At 42.8% G+C, this 18,624-nt stretch overlaps 1 protein-coding gene across 2 annotated transcripts; it reads left to right on the plus strand.

The window, feature by feature from the left end:
- Positions 1-6,056: 6,056 nt before the first annotated feature.
- Positions 6,057-18,580, plus strand: LOC110490608 (kelch domain-containing protein 10). Of its 2 annotated transcripts, none has more exons than XM_036945101.1 (9): positions 6,057-6,436; positions 11,587-11,790; positions 12,716-12,870; positions 15,072-15,220; positions 15,418-15,502; positions 15,871-15,937; positions 16,032-16,079; positions 16,582-16,721; positions 17,245-18,580. In XM_036945101.1, exons 1-9 carry the CDS (start codon positions 6,352-6,354, stop codon positions 17,452-17,454), a joined length of 1,143 nt encoding a protein of 380 aa, XP_036800996.1. In that variant the 5' UTR covers positions 6,057-6,351; the 3' UTR covers positions 17,455-18,580. The 2 variants fall into 2 exon arrangements, with proteins under 2 accessions (XP_036800996.1, XP_036800995.1); XM_036945100.1 differs by having other exon boundaries at positions 6,066-6,436; positions 11,569-11,790.
- The last annotated feature ends 44 nt before the right edge of the window (positions 18,581-18,624 follow it).

An 18,624-nucleotide genomic window follows, 5' to 3' on the forward strand; every position in this document is an offset into this window, starting at 1 on the left:
TACTGCAACGACAACACCAAGAAAATAACCAATTCCTGTTGATCAATGATTGGCTAAAAGATATACCTGAAGATCTGTGGGCTAAATCAAAGACCGACATTGCACGCATGAAAGTTGTGCTTGTTCCAAAAAGCACCCACAGACCTTACAAAGCTCAGTACCCTCTCAGCAAAGAAGCCAAAAAGGGTATCAAATCAAATCAAATTTTATTTGTCACATGCACCGAACACAACAGTGAAATGCTTACTTACAAGCACTTAACCAAGAATGCAGTTTTAAGAAAAGACAGTAGCAAATAATTAAAGAGCAGCAGTAAAATAACAATAGCGAGGCTATATACAGGGGGTATCGGTACATAGTCAATGTGCGGGGGCATCGGTTAGTTGAGGTAATTGAGGTAATATGTAGAGTTATCAAAGTGACTATGCATCAATAATAACAGAGAGTAGCAACAGCGCAGAAGGGGTGGGGCTATGCAAATAGTCTGGGTAGTCATTCCCATTCATAGTGCGCTTGTTGAAAGAGGCGCTCTGGTTCTCTGCCCGAATTCGCCATGTAACAGAACAATTTTCCCTGTTAGGAAACAATCTGGTGATTATCGTGTTGTGCAAGACCTTAGAATAGTAAATGATGCTGTAGATGCTAGAGCACCCCTGATGCCTAACACTGTTTATCCCAGGTGCCTCCATGTAGTTGTTGTTTTTCAGTAATTGATTTAGCTAATGCTTTCTTTCTTTTCTCTTCTCTTCTTTTGTTGCTCCTGGAGGGAGTATTTTGGTTCAGTATGTTGATCGTTTTTTGGTTTGCTCACAATCAGAAGAATTATGTCACAAGGTCGCTCTGTCATTGTTGATTTTTTTAGCAGAAAATTGTCATACATTTTCCCCCAGTAAGATGCAATTATGCCGAAGCGCCGTTAAATATTTGGGTCATATTTGAGTCATTACATAACTTCTCAAGGTCGCGCCCTCTCCAAAGATAGATATTTGGTCATGAGTCATGACATTACTTCTCAAGGTCGCGCCCTCTCCAAAGATAGATATTTGGTCATGAGTCATGACATTACTTTTCAAGGTCGCGCCCTCTCCAAAGATAGATATTTGCTCATGAGGCATGACATTATTTCTGAGGGTCGTGCCCTCTCCAAAGATAGATATTTGGTCATGAGTCATGACATTATTTCTGAGGGTCGCGCCCTCTCCAGAGCCTTAACCTGTTATGCCCTCTCCAAAGATACAGTACCAGGCAAGAGTTTGGACACACCTACTCATTCCAGTTTTTTTTATGTTGATGGATACGGGTGCTACTACCTCCACTTTTGGTAAAGGTACAAGACCCTAACCAATAAAGCTATAATGTCACAACTCCTACCGAAGGTGGCTCCCCTTCCTGTTCGGGTGGTGCTCGGCGCTCGTCATCACCGGCCTACTAGCTGCCACTGATCCCTTTTTTCCCCTTTTCTGTTTATTGGTTTCACCTGTGTTTAGTTTAGACTGATTGGTTGGGTTTTATTTACCAGCCGTCTCACCTGCTGGTTGTGCGGGATTATTTCGATGTACACGGCTGTATGTCACGGTTGTCAGTGTGTTGGGGTTTTTGCTGGACTGTTTAAGTTTGGGGCATTTGTTTTGGTTGGCATCTGTTCACCGTTGTGGTGCATTAAAAGTAAGTGCTGCCCTGAACTCTCTGCTTCCTGCGCCTGACTTCTTCCTCACTACACCCCGGGTGTAACGATCTTCTTCCTCCTCTGACGAGGAGCCCTGACCATACTAAAACAAAGGAACTAAGGTCAGAACGTGACACCGGGCGTTACATATAAACGCTTTTGGGATTTCCTCCACCCCAATAATACATTGTGAAACAACCTATGCCCCATTCCATAGGATCAATGAATGTTGAAAATGATTTTCTGTATTCACCCACCCAACCGTAACATGTTAACTAAACTTAATGCTACCGTTTATTGTACCCCAGATAGAGTTTTCGTTGATGTCCCAAAAGATCAGATATTAAACCAATGAGTAAACAGGCAAATTGAGGAGAGGGCACTCCCAGGAGGAGTGGGGGTCTGACACTGCCTCCCAGTCTATTTAGTCTCTCTCCGAAGTTTATTGCTCCCCTTCTGAATTGGCCAATGTATTTTATAATTTCGGCGCATTACATATGAATCTCAAAATAATAGACATTTAATGAGTGTGAAGCAGAAAGTGAATATCCAACAGAAATTGGTAATAAATATTAAGAGTAGACTTAAATCCAATAAGGAAAAAGTTATCATGTTTGTTTTGTTTGTTTTGAAACCTTACAGTGGCAGTGAAAGCAGAACACAGTTTGATAGTGATCCGTGTGCATTAGCAGTAGTGATTGAGAGGGTCTTTCCTATTGGGAAGAAAGGGAGGGTCCTAGTTGAAGGAAACAGATATGGAGACTAGTGAAAGTAACAAAGTGAATGGTAATATTAGTGGCTTTCAGATAGCCCTCTGATAAGGCAATATCTTAGTAATTTGAAGGAGTAAATGTTTCAATACAAGGTCACATGATGAACAGAGGGATTGAGCCTTGGGACTAATATAATATTAGAGGCTGCCATCTGGTGTTTTGTTAAAAGATAAGCTTCCTGTGGACCAATAGATAAGCCACCAGTGAAAGTGAACGGTACTCACTGAAAACAGGCTGTATTGACACAGTGGGAAAATTTGGGACAGAGGTATGAATAATTGAATAAGATACGTATTTGACAATATTCTATTATTATTACTCAATTCCATAGTTTGAATATACCAGTGATTTAAGTAAGAAGGTAATGTCATCTAAAACAATCATCTGTTTCCATGACGTGGAACACTGTCCAGAATTGGAGTAAATCCAAGTAAATGTTTTAGTACCGAATACTGAGCTGATAAGTCAGCACCAACTTTTTGAAGGCCCTAGCAGATTTGCTAAAAAACAGGTTTTATATTTTGACTAGTTGATGTCACAGGAAGTAAATACAGAACAGGTCAATGCAACCAAATAGTGGTAAGAGCTTGGAAACAATCTGAGTCTACAGATCCCTTGTGTATGTGTGTGTTTTTTAGATTGTACAACCCAGAGTGAAGGGTTTGAAGGTATGAAGTGTTTGGTATAATGTGTTGATTTCGCTTGAGTAGCAGTATGAGAGTACTGAAAGGGAATGCCCTCCTCAGAGATTCCATCAAGCTTGGATTGAGTTTGTGAACCTCTCTGGCTGTTATAATAAAGATTGATTAATTTACATTGAGTTTGAGTCCTTAGTGGTGAATATCCATGACAGACTTTCGGGAAGCAAAGTGTCACCGGCCACAACAACATGATGCAAAATGCATCATTAGAACGATCAGGTAGGCCCCCGGGCACACTCCCTGAGGAGGGCTTTGCACTCATAGACTAATATTGCTGGTAATGAAATTGTTTCCTGGTTGTTAAAACTCGAATAGTTCGCATAATTTCAGTGTATGTGAGAAAATAAGCTAGTATAGTGTAGAGAATCATTGTACCATCTAAACCACTGTGACATATATTTTCCATAACCAAAAATAATGTATTTTCAGCTGTTTGAAGCTGGTGTACAAAAAGTAAAATTATGCAAAAACAAAACTTAAAAACAGGAAGTATATAAAAGCTCACATAGAACAGATCTACAGCTTCTTATACTTGCTTTCAAGTAGAATGATAGATCAATAACTCTTATTTATATGTGAACTTTGTCAGGTTACATATTTAAGCAATAAGGCACGAGGGGGTGTGGTATATGGCCAATTTACGACGGTTAAGGTATGTTCTTATGCACGACGCAACGCGGAGTGCCTGGATACAGCCCAAAGCCGTGGTATATTACTGTCACGCCCTGACCGTAGAGATCTTTTTATTCTCTATGTTTGGTTGGTCAGGGTGTGACTCGGGTGGGAAACTCTATGTTCTGTGTTTCTATGTTTTGGTATGGTTCTCAATCAGGGACAGATGTCTATCGTTGTCTCTGATTGGGAATCATACTTAGGCAGCCTTTTTTCCTTTTGTATTTTGTGGTTAGTTGTCTTTGTTAGTGGCCTGTATAGCCCTAGTAAGCGTCGTGGTTATTGCTTTGTTGGTGACATTTATAATAAAGTAAAATGTACGCTCACCACGCTGCACCTTGGTCCGGTCATTTCCACGATTTCGACGACGGCATTCGTGACAATTTAAGCTTGTTTCAGGGTCAGCTAGCCAAACCAAGGCTACTGGAATCAACTGGTTGTGCACAGCACACAGAGTTTTGGCATCACCACACATCAGATGTTACAACCTGTGACAAGGCTGCACAACTGGCCATTCTCCTTACAGATTTGATTGTTTATTGACAGAAACAGTGTGAAATGAAGGGGACACCGAGAGAAAGGAGATCAAAGTACAGGCCAGTAGGTGACGGGATTCTTAGCCACACATGGGTACCAGAGGCCAGTGGTTGACATGACCAAGGATATCTCTGGCATCATCCATCCATAGATTTGTGGATAAACTTTAGCAGAGAATGAACCCATCAATTTCCCTTGCAGTAAAGAATTTGAGATCACAGTTTTTTTAACCATTATTTTACCAGTTAAGCTGACTGAAAACACATTCTCATCTACAGCAACAACCTGGGGAATAGTTACAGGGGAGAGGAAGGGGAACGAATGAGCCAATTGGAAGCAGTTCAGTTGTGTAAAGAAAAACAAACAATTTTGGCAAGAGCTGGAGTTCAATTCAAAGTTTGTCTGATACCATCTGATGGCCATAAGCAGGTTATCTACAACAGTGGCCTCATCAGGGTCCATCTTCCACCTCACTTTCTGAAGACACACACTTTCATCTGACATCATGAGAGAGAGAAAGGAGACAGAGAAAATAAGACATAACACCAGCCCCAAGGACCATTGGGATATGTTGTAGAATGCTGGCTGGCGAGTTATATGTACAATGTGAGATTTAGGTACAGGCGACATGGGCAGCCGCCCTAGGCGGCATCTTGTTGGGGGTGGCCGCAAAAATTTGGATTGGTGACATTTACGCGATGGGTTTTCTATTGCTGATTTGCACGTTACGTCAATGATATCATGTCACCGTGTGGGACTGTGGGTCAATTAACCTTGTCGGAGTGGGTGCCCTGATTCAAGTTTGTGAGCTAGGCAGGCTACTGCCTGGGAAGGTCTACCACTCAGAAGTACGAGATGGGGAGGGGGCGGGGGTAGGTTGACCTCAGGTCTCCCCACTGGAAGCCCAAGTTAGTGCACCTCCCCTCAGGGAGCCCTATAAGCTAGAACCACAACTGGTTGTGGCTGAAACTCTGGCAATAAGCACAGCCATCCAGGACAGGGAGGGTAAGGAAGTCATTGCCATCCAATCAGTTAAATTACCCTGATAAAGTGAACTGACAGATAGACATTGTCTTCATATAATTTCATATTGTGGAATTTAAATGATCAACAGGCAATTGTTTAAAACATAAATGCTTCTTTCAATAAATAAAATGTATTTCCCTCTTGGTTATTTTCAGCTCAATCTTGTCCGGAAATCCAAGAGGGAATGTCCAACACTTCTTCTAGGATTTTATGACTATTGTCAGTGATGTGCTTTTGCTTCATGAATTGATAGTGTCAATAAAGTGTTTTCGTCCCTGATGAATACCTTCAACCTCCTCAACAATTTCATGTGGCTTAGGTATGAATAAATACATTTTCATTTGACTTTAAGCCTCTTTCTATTAACCAAGTCACAGTGACACAGTATTAGTAATTGGTAATTCATGCTTAATCCATCATTATGCAACATATGCCAAACTTTTTGCATTAAATCCAAGTCATTTATGGACAATTAGAAAAATAGGACGATCTATGAACTATGCAAAGCGCTCAATTATGCACCCTGGCTTGAAAATAAATTATTTTCAACATAGTATGTACCTTGCCCCGCCCATAATTTTGTCGTCACTAGTTATCACAGCCACAAAGTCAAAACCCCGCCCATTACTTAAATGTATCTTCTCAAAATAGGATTTTAAACCTAACTCTAACCTTAACCACACTGCCAACCTTATGTCTAACCTTGGCCTTAAATTAAGACCAAAAAGCAAATGTTTGTTTTCATGAATATTTACGATGGCTGTGGTAACTAGTGGAAACCTAATAACTTTCCTACGCGATGCAAATCAATAACAGGCTCTCTGATTGGTCAGGGACACCTGAACGGTGCATTTGTAAATGGCTTTCCTTTGGAATAATGTAACGTTTTATTTGTTGTAATGTATTATCAGCACCTTAAAGCATTTTGTCGCAATTTTGAGTAACGCTTTGTTGATCGTCTTGGATCTGGGAAACGATGTCGGCCGCAGAAGGCGATCGCAGTTCGGAACAACTGAATAAATTCGAGAAACTGACAGTGAGGCCTCCAGTCAGAGTAGCAGGTCAGTCAAAAACAACATTCTACTGTAGCATATCCAGCTAGCTAACGTTAGCCATATTACTAGAGACCTGTCCGCTGGTAACGTTACTGTTATGAAACCAATTCAATGAATATGATTGACAAAATCCGCTAATCTTGATTGCAGCGGTTAACTTGGTTTTTGTGCTATTGACATTGAAAGGCAAGCTGTTTAACCAAATGTAACAATAGCGGCGACCTATGTAGCTAACTAGTTAGCCTCTGTCTGAACCACTAACTGGCTAACGTTACCTAGGTAGGTAATTAGCTATCTATGTTTATTTTGGTTTGCTCAGAGAGCACCGTTTAAGAATAAAATATGAAAGTAAACAATCTCATATTAGCCTAATCTACTAACGTTATTAGCTGGATTGCAAATGTTTTAGCTGACTGACTAACGTTAATTCTAGCTAACGTTATTTCACAGATGTCAGTTATTTGCGCTTCATGTTGTTGGCTGAACCAGAATCTGGCTTTACAGGAGACGTTCATTAATAAGGCCAGATTCTGGTTCAGTTGTTGGCTATACAAATGTTTGATGCATAACGTTCGCTAGACTGACATCATTATGATTATGGAAAGATTGTTGGTGGTCGACTCATCTGCAGAAATGTTCAACTCCAGGTGATCCTCCATCCTTGCAAAAAAATCTGTTTAGTAGAACCTGATTCATACATGTAACTTAAACTATTGACCACGGTATTGATTGATTTACCGTATGCGAATGACCTCGACACTGACTCCAAACCACCAAGATGAGATAGAATTATGGATGAGAAATTGATCATATTTCATTATACACATTATCACATTCTTTTGGTCCTCAGGCATTAGGCCTTCTATTGTTGGGAATACACAGGAATATAATCTAATGCTGTTTAATAATCACATATATACTGATGCCGGATGGATTTGTGTTTGTTACATCAAGGACTGCATCCGGAGCCCCAGGTACTGCAACCCTTGTTCATAGTAACATAGAGCTCGCCAGCTTGTAGTCCCAAATACCGGAAATCGGTTGCATCTGGTTCGTTCAGCAATTGCTATGGTGGGAAAGAATGGGGTTTTGGAATAAACACTGAAAATAAGGTCTGAGGTTAACACAGGCTTAGGATATCTTATGTTTTTTCCCCCTGTGAGATAATATCAGTCAATTCACAGGACCTTTACGAATGATGAAGACTGTGCTTGTTTTGATTAAATAAATGCTTAAAGTGACATTAGCTAATGAAGATTATCACAAAACCTATAAGATCTCATATGCCTGTGTTTACCACAGACCTTATTTTCTCTGTTTATCAATATAAATTCCCCATAGGCTTTGGCTAATGAGCCATGGCGGAGTTAGTTCCTACAAAAAGACGTCATTACTATTGTAGGTAGAGTTGTCTGTGACCTACTACTTAGCTGCTGTGCAAAATCTAGGCAATGCATTGCTTCTTCTAAAATTATGTTGTGTGTGGGCACGAAGGACATGTGCTAATGAGAATGCATGCTGTAGAAAGAGGATAGGCTACATGCTGTAGAAAGAGGCTAGGCTACATGCTGTAGAAAGAGGCTAGGCTACATGCTGTAGAAAGAGGCTAGGCTACATGCTGTAAAAAGAGGCTAGGCTACATGCTGTAAAAAGAGGCTAGGCTACATGCTGTAAAAAGAGGCTAGGCTACATGCTGTAAAAAGAGGCTAGGCTACATGCTGTAAAAAGAGGCTAGGCTACATGCTGTAGAAAGAGGCTAGGCTACATGCTGTAAAAAGAGGCTACATGTTGTAGAAAGAGGATAGGTTACATGCTGTAGAATGAGGCTAGGCTACACGCTGTGGAAAGAGGCTAGGCTACACGCTGTGGAAAGAGGCTAGGCTACACGCTGTGGAAAGAGGCTAGGCTACACGCTGTGGAAAGAGGCTAGGCTACACGCTGTGGAAAGAGGCTAGGCTACATGCTGTGGAAAGAGGCTAGGCTACATGCTGTAGAAAGAGGCTAGACTACATGCAATACATGCACTCTTCTCTGTAACTCATGATCACTGAGCAGATGTAATCCTAGGCTGGTTTTCAGTGGCTGGTGAAATGTGCTACTGTACAGACACAGGAACACTTATAAATTGTATGTCCAGATAAGCTTATGTATGTTTCTTTCAATGCGTGGACATTGAGTGACATTGTAAAATGCCACCTAGCAACATAGAGAGGACATGAGTGCCTGGGCAATATAAAGCCAGGCTGTCAGACCAGCTCAAAAAGTTAAATGCATTGGGATGTTTAGGGCCTGGGAGAACAGAATGCGTGGTGATGTTTAGGGCCTGGGAGAACAGAATGCGTGGTGATGTTTAGGGCCTGGGAGAACAGAATGCGTGGGGATGTTTAGGGCCTGGGAGAACAGAATGCGTGGAGATGTTTAGGGTCTGGGAGAACAGAATGCGTGGTGATGTTTAGGGCCTGGGAGAACAGAATGCGTGGGGATGTTTAGGGCCTGGGAGAACAGAATGCGTGGGGATGTTTAGGGCCTGGGAGAACAGAATGCGTGGGGATGTTTAGGGCCTGGGAGAACAGAATGCGTGGGGATGTTTAGGGTCTGGGAGAACAGAATGCGTGGGGATGTTTAGGGCCTGGGAGAACAGAATGCGTGGGGATGTTTAGGGCCTGGGAGAACAGAATGCGTGGGGATGTTTAAGGCCTTGGAGAACAGAATGCGTGGGGATGTTTAGGGCCTGGGAGAACAACAGTGTGACAGGAACTGGGCCAATGGACAGTGACAGTGTGATTTGGTAGCAGAGCTAGGGTGTGAGCCAGCCTCTTGAGCTTGGCACTGTCTGTCTGCTGATGGACAAAACACATGCCTGGTCCATTATACTGCATTATACAACGGCATCACCATCCCCACTTGGTTCGTGCTATGTGAAAGTGGCATTGAAGGGTGGAATTTTCTCAAACCTAGAATAGATGTTTTGGTTTAAATGCGGAAAGACACATTTCGGTTGAATGCATTCAGTTGTGCAACTGACTAGGTATCCTCTTTCCCCTGACCTAAGGTAGCCTAGGTCCTGTATAGCATTTTTGGCTTCTAGTGGATTTGATTATGCCTGCCCTACATTGAGACTGAAGATGAAGAATGACCTGTGCTCAACCCATTTCTTATCTCGTCTTTTAGCTTGTTAGTTGAGTGTCGTTTTGGCGTTTAAAGCTTTATCTCGGTCTCAAGCCTGGCGCTGAGAGTATCAGTGTTTCACATATGGTGTGAATGAACAGGTGCCTGACAAAATAAACCAAACACTTGAGTCAATGAGGGATATAAAGTATATTGAAAGCAGGTGAATCCACACAGGTGGGGTTCCAGAGTTAATTAAGGAATTAATATCCCATCATGCATAGGGTCATGTATATAAATTCCCATTATTTTGTCTACCATGCATGGCTAGAAGAAGAGATCTCAGTAACTTTGAAAGAGGGGTCTCAAAGAAGCATAGGGGGTTTAAAGGGTGTGGTGTGTCTGTCAGATCTCAACCCAATTGAACACTTATGGGAGACTCTAGAGCGGTGCTTAAGATGGCATTTTCCACCACCATCAACAAAACACAAAACTATGGAATTTCTTGTGGAAGAATGGTGTCGCGTCCCTCCAATAGAGTTCCAGACACTTGTAGGATCTATGCTAAAGCACATTGAAGCTGTTGTGGTGGCCCAACACCCTTTGATAAACAAACCAGTAACATTCTAGGTCTCTGGAATGAGCGTTTCTTTCTCTTGTACACAGTGTGCTGCAGAAACGGGTTCTTCTGTTTAGCACAGACTCTTGTTATGCTGTTGGACATGGGCAACATGTTTTGGATAGCTTGCCCTCTGTTGTTCACACTGCAACCAACGGTCTCTGAAAAATGACTACCCTGTAAACAATGTCCTGGGTTCTGTTAGCCTAACCTAGGATCTGCATCTAATCACAACATCATCATGGTGCTTTGTTAGAACAATGTCCTGGGTTCTGTTAGCCTAACCTAGGATCTGCATCTAATCACAACATCATCATGGTGCTATGTTAGAGGCCTTTTTGACCCCCTTCTTGAGTCATTAGGGACCCCTTGCTCTGCTGCTGATGTTTAAGAAACAAGTGGTTGATGTGTGTGTTACTGACCAACAGACAACAACTGATTGTGGTGACAGGCCCTAAGAAAATTAGTATGGCCAATAGGTTGGGTGTGAGTGTGTCTGGGCCATTTCATTGATCATTAAGTGAACTCTCCACCCACCCGGGTCACCGGGCCATGAAACTCACCTTATGTTAGTGTCTTTTTGTCACCTTCCAGCACCCACCCATTTTGTTGATTCTCTCTGACTGTCAGCTCAGTCCGTAGAGCATGGCGCTTGCAACGCCAGGGTTGTGGGTTCAATTCCCACGGGGGACCAGTACTTACAAATATACTATCAATGTCTCTGGATAAGAGCGTCTGATAACTGATTAGAATGTAAGAATCAGCGTGTTCTCTACGTGCCAGCTGCCAGTCTAATAGCTGACTACTCAACCTAATTCTTATGTGGCTGGCTACTTAATTGATGCATCCAAATGAGAATTACATTTTTTCATTATGTTGGCTACTTTAGATCTTTGGGAACACACTGGTATCAGCTGCAGTGTTGCAGGTTATGGACCAAATGCCCAGCCTAGGAATTAGGCTATGGGTGGTGAGCTCTTGTGTTTTTACTGCGGAGAGGACAGTCATGCAGCTGAAAGGTGAAGGTGGCAGGGCTCTTGTGATCTCTCTTGGTGGACTGTCACTGTGGAAAAGAGCGCCCCATCGGTGGGACCTTTTGAAAGTTGTGTTCCTAAGTCTGAGCCGTTTTGTTTTCAGTGAATCTACACACACACACAGTTTGTTTTTCTATCCCTGTGGGGACCAAACATTTATTCCCATCAAAAGTACGATTTTTGCTAACCCTAATTCTAACCCTTAAGCTAAGCCTAAAATAGCCTTTGCCTTATTGGGGACCTGGGAAATGTCCCCACAAGGGAACATTTTCCTTGTTTTTCTATGGTTGTGGGGACATCTGCTACCAGGAGGATAGTAATACACACTATTATATTACTCAGTCTGCTCTGCTGTGTGCACCACCCTCACCTCACAGGTCTCCATATGCCCCCAGCTCGGAGCGGGCATCGCTGCGTGGCAGACAACACCAACCTGTACGTGTTCGGGGGGTACAACCCGGACTATGATGAGTCGGGCGGCCAGGAGAACGAGGACTACCCGCTGTTCAGGGAGCTGTGGAGGTACCACTTTGCCACGGGCACTTGGCAGCAGATCCGTACAGAGGGCTACATGCCCACCGAGCTGGCCTCCATGTCAGGTAAGGGAACCAGTAGGATTGTTTTTTTCATGTATGGAATTTAAAGGGACACTACAGTGAAAATGATATTTTAGCCTATCGTTTCCCTTGATGTATTATCTTCAGGTACCGAAGGGTATTATGTTCAGGGGTACTGAAGGGTATTGTGTTCAGGGGTACAGTATAAATGTAGCTCATTGAGCAGTCTAAGCACAGATTTGACAGTCATTCAGTACAACTGAAATACCAGGGCCCATCTACTGTAGTAATTTACCCTGGACATTTATGAATGGAAAACTCAGGTTGCAGTAGTTGCTTATTTACTTTTTCATTTCCAATGGATGTAATCCATCAATAACAACTTAATACAGTATGGTCACTTCTTATCAAGAGGGTCAAATAAAATATCCTACAATTTTCCACATCTAAATGTTTTAAATTAAATCAAACCAAGCGTGATTGTATGAAAGAATGCTTGAATGAACAAGCACTGCTGGTGGGGTCAAACTGATTTAGAACCCAGTCACTTGGTTAGTAAAATATGATTTAGCTAACTCATTGATGTATTAAATCACGAAAGAGCATTTCTACACCTCAGTAACATCAAATGGACTGTTTGATAAATAATTGGTCTGTGGATGATTTTTCGGTTTTACCTCGTCATCCCATGACATTATGACCTCAGAAGACAATGGATTATCAAGTTTAGTGATTTGGTGAAAAGCCTCCACATGGACAATCCCACCTGCTGTCACACAGCAGGGACTTAAAATCTTATTGGTTGAAAACACATATTTAGCAAATGTAATTTTGGGGGTAGTGAAATGCTTTTAAAATAAGTGCAATAACAAACACTTTGTTTCCGTTGCAAAATGTCTTAAGGCTTTGCTACTGTGTGCCCTAATGAACACGACCCAGCTTAAACCCTCAGTATTGTGTCCCTCAGCTGTTTTACATGGAAACAATCTGCTGGTGTTCGGTGGCACTGGGATTCCCTTTGGGGAAAACAACGGGAATGACGTCCACGTCTGCAACGTCAAGTACAAGCGGTGGTCGCTGCTCAACTGCCGAGGGAAGAAGCCCAACCGAATCTACGGACAGGTAGGCCAATCAAATCCGGCATTACTGGCTCATCTCTGATTATCTTCTCTACTGGTTCTGTCTGCCACTGCCCCCTTGGCTTGCTCTGGACTCTTCTGGGGTTTAGGCCTACACTCCGTTTCCTGTTAAAGGGCACTTCCGCCACTTTTCAACCTCATTCATTATCTCCAGTACCATATCAGAGTATACATACTGTGCCTTCAGAAAGTATTCAGACACCTTGACTTTTTCCACATTTTGTTAGGTTACAGCCTTATTCTAAAATGTATTAAACATTTGTTTACCCTCATCAATCTACACACAATACCCCATAATAACAAAGCAGAAACTTAAAAAAGATGTTTGCTAAAAAAAATTATAATAAATTATGTCACATTTACATAAGTATTCAGACCCTTTACTCAGTACTTTGTTGAAGCACCTTTGGTAGCGATTACAGCCTTGTCTTCTTGGTTATGACGCTACAAGCTTGGCACACCTGTATTTGGGGAGTTTCTCACATTCTTCTCTGTAGATCCTCTCAAGCTCTGTCAGGTTAGATGGGGAGTGTCGCTGCCGAGCTCTGGCTGGGCCACTCAAGGATATTCAGAGACTTGTCCCGAAGCCACTCCTGCATTGTTTTGGCTATGTGCTTTGGGTTGTTGTCCTGTTGGAAGGTGAACCTTCGCCCAAGTCTGAGGTCCTGAGCGCTCTGGGGCAGGTTTACATCAAGGGTTTACATCAAGGATCTCTTTCTACTTTGCTCTGTTAATCTTTGCCTCCATCCTGACTAGTCTCCCAGTCCCTGCCCCTGAAAAACATCTTCACAGCATGATTCTGCCACCACCATGCTTCACAGTAAGGATGGTGCCAGGTTTCCTCTAGACGTGACGCTTGGCATTCAGGCCAAACAGTTCAATCTTGGTTTCATCAGACCAGAGAATCTTGTTTCTCATGGTCTGAGAGTGTTTGGGTGCCTTTTGGCAAACTCCAAGCGGCTGTCATGTGCCTTTTTACTGAGGAGTGGCTTACTTCTGGCCACTCCACCATAAAGGCCTAATTGGTGGAGTGCTGCAGAGATGGTTGTCCTTCTGGAAGTTTCTCCCATCTCCACAGAGGAACTCTAGAGCTCTGTCAGAGTGACCATCAGGTTCTTGGTCACCTCCCTGACCAAGACCCTTCTCCCCAGATTGCTCAGTTTGGCTGGGCAGCCAGCTCTAGGAAGAGTCTTGGTGGTTCCAAACTTCTTCCATTTAAGAATGATGGAGGCCACTGTGTTCTTGGGGACCTTGAATGCTGGAGAAATGTATTGGTACCCTTTCCCAGATCTGTGCCTTAACACAATCCTGTCTCGGAGCTCTACGGACAATTCCTTCGACCTCATGGCTTGGTGTTTGCTCTGACATGCACGGTCAACTGTGGGGCCTTATGTAGACAGGTGCGTGCCTTTCCAAATCATGTCCAATCAATTGAATTGACCCCAGGTGGACTCCAATCAAGTTGTAGAATCTCAAGGATGATCTCAAGGATGATCAAGGATGATCAATGGAAACAGGATGCACCTGAGCTCAATTTTGAGTCTCATAGCAAAGGGTCTGAATACTTAATACATTTTATAATAAGGCTGTACCATAACAAAATGTGGAAAAGTTCAAGTCCCTGTAAGTGAAAACAGCACCTTTCTGTGATCTGTAGTTAAAAACACAAGAAGGGCCCTGAAAAAAAATGCTTCTCTGTGACATCACAGGGTAGGATTAAAAGTGGAAAAAGGGATTTTCAAAGTCTGCAACGTGTTTCTAGCCAGAAGGAGGGGTTTTCTTGCTGCCCACGTCACCGTGAATCTCAGTGTTTGAAAATCACAGTTTTTCAACATGTTTAAACTTTTGATGATGTCATTGGATAGAACTTTTTAACGTCATATTTAGTTCTACAAAATGTATAAATGCACTGTTTTCACTTGTAGACACGAGTATTGAGTTGGAGGTAATGACCATTAGATTAGAAAGCTCTTAAGCGTTTTGACATGCATTTGTAAAATTTGAATAAAATCTGATTGATTTAACTAGAATTCCCGAGGGATAGGTAGAGGCATTAAAGGATCCCAGGGGAGCATATTATATAGCAAATGTAGATATAGGCAATCCTTGCAAATAAAAATATTTATTGTTGTTGATTTCCATTAAAGTTTGATTTGGTAGCCATTTTGTTTCTCTCTCCCCAAGGCGATGGCCATCATTAACAGCTTCCTGTATGTGTTTGGGGGTACGACGGGTTACATCTACAGCACAGACCTGCACAGACTGGACCTGAACACCAGAGAGTGGATCCACCTCAAACCCAACAACCCACCAGACGACCTGCCTGAGGAACGGTGAGCATCACGCCTTAATCGGTCCCACCGGATCATGTCATTGTCACTCCCTGTTTCAGTCCAATTTCTTCTGTTTGGTGTCTAGTGAATATACCCCAGTCACTGGGCAGCATGAGTGATGACCTGACATTTTCCTTTCAGCTCCTAGAGGAGCAGAGGACCTCATAAGTAATGAGTCATGTCTGTTTGTGTCACAGGTACAGACATGAAATAGCACACGACCGTCAGAGGATATACATCCTGGGAGGAGGGACTTCCTGGACCTCCTATCCTCTGGACAAGGTAGTACACCAATCTGTCATCAACATAAACCCTGTTCCAATCACTTTCACCTATCCATCCAATTCAGATCTGTGATAACTTCAAGGAAGGTCAGAAGAATGATCGTAAACCTGTGATGGTAGTGGGTCTGACTAGGCAAACAGACAGCTAATCTAGGTAGTTTGGTCACATGGTGGTTTTCCGGCTATTTTTAGTGCTGTAAAGCCATAAAGATCGAGGAAGCAGCCACTTCTGCCACTGAGTGAGGCTGGGTTATGAGGCTGGGTTATGAGGCTGGGTTATGAGGCTGGGTTATGAGGCTGGGTTATGTGGCCAGGTTATGGTTGTGTGTGTTGGAGGTGAACTAATTTCCTTTTGTTTTGTACCAGATACATGCATACAACCTGGAGACAAATTCCTGGGAGGAGATATCAACCAAGCCTCATGATAAAATAGGTGTGTTTGATGTTTTAATAGAAAATGAATGTGCTGTCTGTGGGTCTTTTTATTCACATATCACTACTCATCCAATTGCTCTGGGTTTTGACAGGGTACCCTGCTCCCAGGAGATGTCACAGCTGTGTGCAGATACGGAACGGTGAGATTCTTATCATTTATTCTATAGCAGTAGTATTACAATGTTTGTACAGGAGGTGTAGTGGTATCGTTGCCCAGACCACTTATCCTTCTAACGGGGGTGGTTTTATCAGAGCCACTTTCAGAAGTCTTCATTAGTCTGCTTCTGTCTGCCGCCGCATCTCATTCAACTGTTCCATTCAATGTCCCAAATAGTTAATTTATAGTTTAATAGTTAATTTTCGTCATCCCATCAATATATTCTAACTGGTCTCAGTCTAACCCATGATGTTGTGTCTCAGTCTGGTCTCAGTCTAACCCATGATGTTGTGTCTCAGTCTAACTCATGATGTTGTGTCTGTCTGGTCTCAGTCTAACTCATGATGTTGTGTCTCAGTCTGGTCTCAGTCTAACCCATGATGTTGTGTCTGTCTGGTCTCAGTCTAACCCATGATGTTATCTCAGTCTGGTCTCAGTCTAACCCATGATGTTGTCTCAGTCTAACCCATGATTTTGTGTCTCAGATGTGTTTCTATGCGGAGGTTACAACGGTGAAGTCATAGTGGCTGATCTGTGGAAGATCAACCTGCAGACGTTCCAGTGGACCAAGCTCCCAGCAGTGATGCCTGAGCCAGCCTATTTCCACTGTGCTGCTGTGACCCCGGTCAGTAGGGCTCTACACTAGAGGAAACCTCAGCTGTTTATTATGTAGTAGTTGATGTAGAACTGTTATAGTGTCCCATTCAGGTTATACGCATTTCGCTGGTTTCAAGATCTAGCATAGTAGACTTAAAAGGAAACGCCACTCAAAAACTACCAATGTTGATACAGTCCCAAAATCTTTTGCATGTCAGCAGTCAAACTTCAAAGATATTGGACTTTTAAGAAGCAAAGTGTCACTTGATGATGTTCCTTTAATAAGGTGCAATGTCTCCTTCCCCCTCATTTCAGAACTCATTTGTAAGTCCCTTCATCTCTCTGGCCGAAGCCCATTTCTGTTTCCAATCCAACTAGCTTTATTGGCACATTTAGTCAGTATATTCTTACACTGCCAAAACAAGAACACAGGATCATCCTAAATCAATAACCACAATTCAATATCCTGCTCATATTTCACTCACTCTCTCTGTGCGACTGACTGTTGCATGACGATAAAGGTTTCTGATTGTGATCTTCTCTCCGGTCAGGCTGGCTGCATGTACATCCACGGTGGTGTGGTGAACATCCACGAGAACAAGCGGACTGGCTCCCTGTTTAAGATCTGGCTGGTAGTGCCCAGCCTGCTGGAGCTGTGCTGGGAGCGTCTGCTCAAGGCCCACCCCCAGCTGGCTCAGTTACCCACCATGCAGCTCCTCCACCTGGGCCTCACACAGGAACTCATCGAGCGCTTGAAATAAAGGAGGAAGGATGGATGGATGGAGAACACAGGATTTATTTTTAAGGGGGTCGCCTTGAAGGAGTTGATGGTCCCTCTGCCTACGTAGCCCCGCCTTAAAACCAAAAACAATGGGATGCCTTTTTTCTTTTTGCGTTTGGACGTCAGATTTTAAAGGGAATCCAAGTGGAATGTTTCTTGACCCCGCCCCCATTCCCCGTCTCGCCCCCGCCCCCATTCCCCGTCTCGCCCCCATTCCCCCGTCTTGTCTTTGTGTTAAGCAAGGTCGCCACGGCTTCTAGCCTCTCAATCCGCCTGCCTACAGACCCAGAAATCATTTGCTCCACGGCTTTCAGATTCACGTCGACCCTCACTACTTTCTCATTTTATATTGGCCTTCATGACTTTAATAAGAATGCCATTTCAGAGGAATGATTATTTATTTGTATGTATTTTCATGAGACATTCTGTTCGCCATTTCTCTCACATTTCTCTTCTCTCTACGTACAATTAGGAAAGTTAGACTTGGAGTCAGATGAAAAGTTACACCAGACAGTTGGCATGTTTTTGTGTTACAAGGGGAAGGTAGTATTGGTACCACCCTCATGCCAGACTTAGACGCAGGTTGTCGTCACCACTTTTCCCTATTCAAGGCTTAATAACAGTCTGATTTGAATAGTTTATTTGTGTGAAGAACAGACTGATGCTACTGTAGTTGGGTCTCTAATAGACCACTTCCCTTTCACCTAATATCCCACCACACTCCTCATACCCATTTAACACTGATTCAGTTATCCGATATGCATTCAGGTATCTTGGATATACATACAGGTATTTGAAACAATTATCTCTGGTAGTTATCTCTGATATACAGTTCTCTGTATCAGTGTCCCAAATTGCACCCTATTCTCTATAGTGCACTACTTTTGACCAAGGGACTTAGCCCTTATACCCACCATAGTAGAAACCTAATATCAATGGAAGATGGGTAAAGAGTCAAAACACCTGGTCTCCATTCATTCTGAACTGTATCAGTCACTTTAGTATGCTTGTGGAAAGTCCATTTGTAAACTAAATCATCCCATCACTGTGAATATGGTGCTCCTTAAATGTTTTTATTTAAATAAAATTTTCAATTTCTGTTCCAACTTTTACTCCATCTTTGCTAATAGGACACAAATTAACAGATTTT

Source organism: Oncorhynchus mykiss, chromosome 15, assembly GCF_013265735.2.
Source record: "Oncorhynchus mykiss isolate Arlee chromosome 15, USDA_OmykA_1.1, whole genome shotgun sequence".
Taxonomy (NCBI): domain Eukaryota; kingdom Metazoa; phylum Chordata; class Actinopteri; order Salmoniformes; family Salmonidae; genus Oncorhynchus; species Oncorhynchus mykiss.